The sequence below is a fragment of the Humulus lupulus genome, chromosome 9, assembly GCF_963169125.1.
Source record: "Humulus lupulus chromosome 9, drHumLupu1.1, whole genome shotgun sequence".
NCBI classification, from domain to species: domain Eukaryota; kingdom Viridiplantae; phylum Streptophyta; class Magnoliopsida; order Rosales; family Cannabaceae; genus Humulus; species Humulus lupulus.
This window is the reverse complement of record NC_084801.1, coordinates 36,529,784-36,539,159: the sequence shown is the minus strand read 5'-3', so window position 1 is coordinate 36,539,159 and position 9,376 is coordinate 36,529,784. Positions and strand designations below refer to the sequence as shown.

The 9,376-nt window shown below is 32.5% G+C and overlaps 1 protein-coding gene across 1 annotated transcript; it reads left to right on the top strand.

Annotated features, from left to right (window-relative positions):
- The first annotated feature begins 607 nt into the window (after positions 1–607).
- LOC133801434 (protein CHUP1, chloroplastic-like) lies at positions 608–4,933 on the top strand. Its single transcript, XM_062239639.1, has 7 exons — positions 608–1,634; positions 1,743–2,684; positions 2,857–2,988; positions 3,213–3,394; positions 3,518–3,629; positions 4,240–4,383; positions 4,709–4,933. Exons 1-7 carry the CDS (start codon positions 819–821, stop codon positions 4,787–4,789), a joined length of 2,409 nt encoding a protein of 802 aa, XP_062095623.1. The 5' UTR covers positions 608–818; the 3' UTR covers positions 4,790–4,933.
- Positions 4,934–9,376: the final 4,443 nt, after the last annotated feature.

The following is a 9,376-nucleotide window of genomic DNA, read 5'->3' as shown; positions in this document are numbered from 1 at the left end:
AATGATACAAATTTAATAAATATAATTAATAAATTTTATAAATAAAACTAAACAAATGTGGATTACACATTATATATATAAATATAAGATATTTCATTTCCTTTACCAAAAAATATTTCATTAAATTTTTAAAAAATACAAATTTTCTACCATATTTTTTCATACTAGAAAAGTAAAGCAATAAATTACAGATTTTTCTAATCAGATATATATATTTTTTTTTAAACAATTAGAGATATTTTTTTTTAAAATAAATAATTAAAACAAATTCTATGATATTTTCGGATAAATAAGGTGTTTTGTTAAAATTTGGTAAAATAAAGCATTTTCTACCATATTATTTTCATATTTATAAATGTAAGAATCAAAATTTTCTACCATATTGGAAAAGTAAGCAATAAAATTCAGATTTTTTGTACCTTAGGAAGTTTATACAACATAATTTTTGATATCATAAGAAGAAAGAAATGTAATTAGCTTTATTTTGTTTTATGCATAAATGTGGGACCCGACACAGAAATCGACCGTTGCACGCCCAGACACTTGTTCACAGTGGCAACCCAAAGCAAAGCAACATTCAAATTTCAAAAATTCAAAAACAAACCTGCAATAAAGAAACACCTCTCTTTCTCTCCACTTTTCTCGTAAGTCTCAGCTCTTCTTGGATTTTGAGCTTTCACTACTACACTCTACAGTACTTGTACTACTACTACTGCTGCACCTTTCATCTAGTTCAAACTCCAACTTGAACGCTCCCATCGCTGTGTTTTCTTCTTCTTCCATGTTAGCTTGATCATAAGCTTTGTTGTCGTTTCACGATGAGAGAAGAAAACCCATCAGAGACCAGAGCTAAATCTTCGAAATTCAGTGACCAAAACCAGCCACCACCTAAGGGTCATCAAAATTCTCACAATGCCAAAACCAATAGTAATTCGTCGAAACTACGGTCTGCTTCTTCATGGGGTTCTCAGATTGTCAAGAATTTCGCCGGAGAAAGGAAGAGCAGGCTTCAGACGACCAGTGTTGGGCAGAAGAAACAGCCACTGGCGAGCTCAGACACGGCGAGCCAGAAGAACCCAGTTGGGCCGGCGGCTCAGTCGAGAGTCAAGAGGTCGCTGATTGGAGACTTGGCTTGTTCCGTCAACGGCAGCCAAGTTCATCCGCAATCGTTTCAGACCCATCGGAGACAGTCGTCCCGGGACTTGTTTACTGAGCTTGACCACCTGAGAAGCTTGCTCCAAGAATCTAAGGAGAGGGAGTTCAAATTACAGGCCGAGTTAACGGAGTGGAAGAGAAATCCGAGAGTTTTGGAGCTAGAGAGAGAGGTGGAGGTGAAAAGGAGTGAACTAGATGGTCTTTCTAGGAGATTTCAGTTACTGGAAGAAGAAAAGGCCACCCTTTCCGAGCAAATACCAATTTTGGCGACTTCCATTTCGGAGAGGGAAAGGAATGAAGACTTGAATAAGAGAGAAGAGAATGAGAGTTTGAGGGAACAGGGATTGTCCCAGAGTATGGAAATGGAAGTTGTCGAATTGCGGCGGCTGAACAAGGAGTTGCAGCTTCAGAAGAGAAGCCTTGCTTGTAGGCTTTCTTCTGTTGAATCCCAGTTAGCTTCTCTAGCAAAGTCATCTGAGGTATTATCAGCCTTTTCCATTTTTCTTTTTTTGCTCATTTTTGGTTTTAAAAAATGTTGTTGTTTGGACTATTTGAGTTTCTGAATTCTATCTTGTTTTTACTATCAGAGTGACATTGTTGCAAATATCAAAGCTGAGGCTTCTTTATTAAGACACACAAATGAAGATTTGTGTAAACAAGTTGAAGGTTTACAGTTGAACAGATTGAATGAGGTTGAGGAGCTAGCCTATCTGAGATGGGTGAATTCATGTTTACGAAATGAACTGCGCAATTCATGTTCAACAATGAATGCTAACAAGTTGTCAAGCCCCAGTTCAGTAGAATCAGGGGGTGGTGATTCTTTTGGTTCATTGTCTGGTCAAAGTAACGAGTACTTAGAATATAGTAGTGCAAAGAGATTAAATTTAATCAAGAAGCTAAAGAAGTGGCCTCTGACTGACGAGGATTTGTCTAGCTCGGAGAGCCCAGATGAATTGTTGGAGAAAAATTGGGTTGATGAGGAAAGAAGAAGTCCAATGAGAAGGCATTCAATCAGTGGATCCAAATTTAGTACAGAGGAGTTAATGCTCAATAAAAGAAGGCAATCTGATGGTTTTATGTGTGCAACAGAGATGGAAAAGGAAGCAGAGCCAATAGCTTCTCAGAAATTTGACTTGGAAATGGCTCATAGATCCCCATTCTATGGAAATTGCCATGAAGCAGTTAAGTTTTCAACTTCCTTAGATATTGAGAAAAGAGCTTTGCGCATTCCAAATCCCCCTCCAAGGCCTTCTTGCTCCATTTCTAGCCAAACCAAAGAAGAAGCTGGTTCTGCACAAATGCCGCCACCACGACCTCCCCCTCCACCACCTCCACCAAAGTTTGCTGCGAGGAGTACCACAGGAACCTTTCAGCGAGCTCCACAAGTAGTCGAGTTTTATCATTCACTAATGAAGAGAGATTCTAGGAAGGATTCTTCAAATGGAGGGATATGTGATGTTCCAAATGTTGCCAATGCTCGGAGCAGCATGATTGGTGAAATTGAGAACCGGTCATCACATTTACTTGCAGTAAGTGCTAAGCCTATTAAGCCTATTACATTAGCATTTGTTAGACTTCTTTTGTTGCTTGACTAACTACATATTTCAAAAAAATTGGATAGACTTGGATGGGATTGGTTCGATGGGTTCTGTTTAAAAAGGCCTTGTTCCTTGTTATTGATAACTCTTATTTGTCATATAGATAAAGGCTGACATTGAGACACAGGGAGAGTTTGTGAATTCGTTAATAAGAGAGGTGAATGATGCAGTTTTTCAGAACGTTGAAGATGTGGTGGCATTTGTGAAGTGGCTTGACGATGAACTTTGCTTTCTTGTAAGTTGATTTCTGTCCTATACCATAATCGATTTTGATTCCTTATAGACTTTCTTTTCAGTCTCAAAGCTTTCTCTCTGGTGTATTCTTTTTATAAACAATTCATAAGAAAGTTTTCTCTCTGGTGTATTCTTTTCTTGTGCTTTGGAGGGTTCATCTCCAAATTTGCATCAGACTGATTTTGTTGTTGCTTACTTTTTATTATGATTGCGTTGCTTATAAAGGTGGATGAGAGGGCAGTTCTAAAGCACTTTGCTTGGCCGGAAAGGAAAGCTGACACAATGAGAGAAGCAGCATTTGGGTATAAAGATATCAAGAGATTAGAGTCTGAAGTGTCTTCTTACAAAGATGATCATCGATTGCCTTGTGACATCGCCTTAAAGAAAATGGTGGCACTGTCTGAGAAGTAAGGACCTGAAAATTTTACACCAGTTAATCCCTTGCTTGTTTCTTGAACAATATATATTTTCTCCTAATATTCCAATTTGTACTAGTTGCAAAGTTTTAAGTGTTTCGGTACCACTGGCAGGATGGAACGTACAGTTTATAATCTTGTTCGAACAAGAGAGTCTTTGATGCGTAACTGCAAGGAGTTTCAAATACCAGCAGACTGGATGCTGGATAATGGCATTATAAGCAAGGTATGCATTCTTTGTAGTTTAACTTCCACAAACATACATTGAAATTTGCAAGTTCTGCAAGGAAACAGTTTTGTAATCCCAAGCACAATAAATTTTAATTTGGAAACATTAAGATGGTAATTTGCAAAAGTATTATTAGCGTTGGTTTCTATCCATAAAAAAGTTGGTTTGGGAATAAAGTTTGAGATGTGGAAGATAGGCAAGATAAACTTCATATGTTAACTGCAAAAAGATTCTTGAAGATGGGCTTTGCTATCCATAATTCTTAATTAACAATTGAGGGGTGAAACATGAGACCAAGATAAAATTACATATATTGATGATAACTTGGGAGTGTAATTTTAGTCATTGTCTGGTAAGATTAGTTCAGATTTATTGATATCATCACAGATATGTTTTAAAACTAAGATTATCAAGATTGTTGCTTTGGCAAAGATAATGCATAGTCTCAATAATTCTCTTTCTATTTCACTCCAACTTCCATGCCTTCATTTCTTCAATGAAAAAAGTGCAGATAGTTGTCACATTTTTTAATGTAATTCTATTGACATAGAAATTAGTTTGTATCACTACATTACATGGCAACAATTGATGGAATGCCATTTAGCAGATCAAGTTTGGGTCTGTCAAGTTGGCAAAAATGTACATGAAGAGGGTTGCTATGGAACTTCAGTCAAAAGCAGCATTGGAAAAGGATCCTGCAATGGACTACATGTTACTCCAGGGAGTGAGATTTGCTTTCAGAATACATCAGGTATGTAGCTGAAGTAACCATACATATTTCTTGTTTTATTTTGTAAGTTTATTTGTAAGGATGAAGGTTTAGACAATAGGAGAATGAGAAGTATAGATAGTAGAATGGAGAGTATGGTAAGAATCACGGGGTTTTATCTCAAAACCTATTGGCAATGAGTGGTGCAAGTGTGTCCTTTCTTTACACTGAAAAAAAATATATATTCTTTTCACTTACATTTCTGTTTGACCTACTATTTCTGGGTTATTTTGTTTGTATTTTTTCATAGTTGTGAAAGCTTTTCTCATATTTTTGCTGAATAAGATGTGTATCTTGTTTGTTGCAGTTTGCTGGAGGATTTGATGCAGAAACAATGCATGCATTCGAGGAGCTTCGCAACCTTGCTAATCTTCTTAATAAGAAGTAAATGCTCGAAGAATCATATGGTGCACACTATAAGAATCTTCTCAGTGACCTTGTAAGAAAGAAAACATGTATACAATCATACTCTGTTATATGGTCTCAAAGCAAGTCTTTTGGATTGAAGACCGAAGTTTTGGCTGTTCAAAAAGTTTGGCAAAAAGGAAAGAGGAAACATTATGGATTGTTTATTTTTATAAATCATACTGAGTTTTTCCAAAAAGTGTCATATGTAAAAAGTAGAAAAGAAAAAGATGTGAATGAAGCATGATTTTGACATCATCATGCAGTATTAGGTGCTTTTTTATGCATGTAGAACCAATAATCTTCTTGAAGTTTTAGCTTTTCTTGGGTTCTTTTAGCTGGGCTAGTAGTTAAAAGTTACTAAAACTTGTTGAAGATAGTAACTCTGGTGAATGTTCAACTGGTCGTGGTTGTCTTCCACAACTAATGACGTGTTGTGATCAACAAAGAGTTATTTTTTGTAGGGAGAAAAAAAAGTATATTCTTCAACTATGTCGAATGTTTCTTCGAATAAACTAGGGGTGTAAAAAAAAAATCGTCAATCCACATAGTCGCTCACACTGCACTGCTCAAACTGAAATGCACCACATTTACAAATATATCAATTTTTTCTATGTATTTCAATTATATCATTTTAAAATTTTAATTTGAGATTTAATTTTGCTTATGTTGTTTAAAAGTTCAGTTATATTATTCAAGTTTTGTGTTAAACTATTTATAGTTAATTGTCATGGATGTGGAATATTAATTTTTACTACATTTTATACAAATTTTATTAAAAGAATTTTTTTTTTTAGCTGCAGCCTTTATTCTTTACACTTAGTAAGACTTAGGTCCAAAAAGTTGATTTTGTGTTAGGTCCTCAATCTTTTCAAATCGTATCATTTAGGTCCCTAAATGTTATTTTTATTATTTTTCAAAATACATGAATAAAATATAAAAAAATAGTAAATCAATCTTAAAAAAATTAAACCACTTAATGACAATACCAAACATGACATTGAAAAAAATATATTTTCATGAAATTTAAAAAAATATTTAATAGTTTTACAAATTAAATTAATTTCTCATTAAAAAAAACTCTTACCTATAATTTTTTAATATTAATAACTGAACTATCATGAGATTATCAATATTTATCATGTACATATTTATTTTTATTTTGTAAATTTTTTTCATAATGCAACTTATAACTAATCATATATATATGCACATAAATAACTTTATATACACTATTAAGTTTTTAAAAAAATGTATGAAATAAACAATCATAAACATAATAAAAATTGATAATATCAAAATAATTAAAATAATATAGTTATTAATATTAATTATAAAACCACAATGTAGGTAAGAATATTTTTTTAATGAAACATTAATTTAATTTTAAAAAATATTAAATATTTTTAAAAATTCCATGAAAATATTTTTTTTCTCATATCATGTTTGTTATTGTCATAAATTAAATGTCTAAATATTTTAAGAATGATTCACCATTTATTTTATATTTTTTATGTATTTTAAAAGAAAAGAGAAGTAAAAATAAAATTTAGGGACCTAAATTATACGATTTGAAAATATTGGGGACCTAAGTGTTACAAAGTGTTAAGAATGGGGTCTGCAGCTGAAGAAAAAAAACCCTTATTAAAAAGGCCCTCACATTAAACTTGGAATCTCACTGGACTCAAATTTGGAAAGAAAAAGTAAGACTAGAAGCAACAAGCAGAGATAGTTTGAAAATGAACACTAAGAATTCCAAGCTCCTCAACGATACTATAGGAAACTTACCGAAGAGCCCATCTGATATCATAAAAGTAACATAAGGACTAATACCCGACTCAAGTTAGCTCGAGACTAGCATATCTCTCAAAACTGACTAGGTCATTCGGTTCAATGAATAGATAATTTCCCAAACCTGTTTACCTTTTTTATGGTGGTCTTCATTGAGCATATGAGATAGTCTTGAAAATAAAACTCGGGTACTTGGAATACCGAGTTTTAATGTCGATGTACTTGATGAGACGATTGTGGATGTGGTCGGTGTTGAGGAAGGTGATGTGGAGGCATGACATAGCAAGAAACTCGGCTAGCTTCAACAATAGGTCGACATGTCCATGAGTCAGCTTCAGAAAGATCAATTCATGGAATTGTTTGTGGCCATTGATTCTTCATGATTGTAAAGATATTTTCTTTTAGAATTTAGTGGAACAATGGACTCGTTTGTTGCATAAACTGTTGGGGTTTTATGCCCTAATTAAAATCCAAATTCTTTGTAATCTCATTTTATTATCTATAAAAGAATAGAAATCATTTTTTGACTTGATCAATCACCTTGCTTACATGTTTTATTTTCATGATTATTTGTTTAATATAAGCTTCTATTAAATCCCGATCATATAGCTAATCTTATTTATAGTGACGTAATCACAAAGGAATATAAATATGATTATATGTTCAAAATAAGTTAGTCCTAAGATTAGTCAATGCACAAGATTTACACTGACTTGCCAATCTACGATATGATCTACTTACACATTACAGTGTTATGTTCTTTCCAGAACATTAGCAAAATAGATAAGATCGGATGTATTTGTTACATCGGACATGACCAATATTGACAGTTGATAAGATAAGTAAACATACCGTTATTATCTATTCTAGTCATATCATATAGTTGACCATAGGTCAATTCAATCTCAAATCTGAGTGGTTAATATTCTAACTGATTGTATTATTTGAGTTCTTTGACTTGTTCGTTACCAGCTTACCCTACAGACTAGCCCATACTTACATCTTGGGAACTCGGTTGTATAATTGAGTGAGAGTGTTAATCATAGATATGAACATCTATAGCTTCTGATGAAGAAGTGAAACGATGATTTCCTTTTAGTTTGGTTCAAGGTGTTAAATGATAGAGATCTCATTTCAATAATTAAATTAGTTTACTGAAATATCATTTACAAGGAGCTAAGTGTTTTAAGGATAAAATACAATAATGGGTAAAATGGTATTTTAGTCCTTTCTCATTGTAGACTGTCGATAGAGGATTGAGTGACAATTATGGTTGTAACAATGGATAATTAATAGCGTATCTATATTTGTTATAGAGCATTCTATGAATTCAAGAGTGCAATTCCGAGTCTATAGTGGAGTCACGAGGAATTATTAAGTCAGTAAATTTATTTGTTAGATTTATGATAACTTATTGGAGCTTGATTTCATAGGCCCATGGTCCCCATTGTACCTTGCATAAAATCATCTAGATAGTCTCGATTAATTGATTTAACTATCAATTAGAATTATCAAAGTTGACCAGGTCAATTTTGGATAGTTTCATAGAGTTATGTAATTTAGAAGAAAAGAGAAATTATGACAGATTTATTAATTAAGATAAATTGGTATCTAAATTAATAAATAAGTTTAAATCAAAGTTCAAATTATAAATAATTAATTTGATAAAGGATTTAAATAATTATTTAATTAATTAAATCAATAGAAAATAATACAGACCTTGATTTGAAGTCCATTGGGCTTATAATCAAATGGGAAATTTCAAGGGCCTAAAGCCCATGATAATTTCGACCTAGGGCTTCAAAATGGCTATTATTTTATTGATTTTTAATTAAATTAAATGGTCTAATTGAGTCTATAAAATGAGTGCTTAGAGAGAATTAATCAGTTTAGATTTCTGAGACGACAGATAACGTTTAATCTCTGGTTTTCTGATAGTTTTAGATTCTCTCTAAACACAAGTCATTTTCTAAGCCTCTTTGTTATTTTCTCTTCTTCTCTCTAAATCTATCTCATGTGTTGGGAATTTCCCACACTAGTCTAGGTGATTCTAAGGATACATTGGAAGGTTGTGAAGAAAATAGATCGGTTCAGTTTCTTGATAATACTCTGCGACAGAGAGGATACAAGAATTAGAGAAACTGAAGGAATGACTCTTTAATTCCGCTGCGCATACTGTAAGTATTCTAATCTTTGTTTCTCTTTGAATTCAATTTTAGAAACATGTTTTAGGCTATCTCGTATTAATTTGTTTAATATTAAATATACATGAAAATAAATAAAGATCCTGTATAAAGTTTTCCCAACAACTGGCCTCAGAGCCTTTGATAACCTTTATTTTCATGTATGAACATGTTTAAAATTGGATTATTTAATATGTTTGAATAATTGGATGGTTTTCATGTTTTTATGAAGCATATTGATTTTATGTGATTATTAGCAATTTTTAGGTTATTTTGTTGAGTATTCTATGCTATTAATTTTTATATATGCTTTATTTTGTGTAAAAACATGTTAAAAATTAATTAGAAAATGGTTTTGGTTTAAAAAATTGCTGAAATTTTTTTTTTGGAAAAATTTGGCCTAGCTGCCCATGCGCGCGCCCACGCACACCAGCCACCAGCATAGTGAACAGTACCCACGGGTACTATTCATCCAATTTTTTTTTTATATATAAATTAAAGAAAAATAAAATTTGTGGAAATAAATTATTTATAATCAAAACCAAAAATATCTTTTTTGTTTTATCATTTAAATTGTTTTTTTAAATAAGATATTT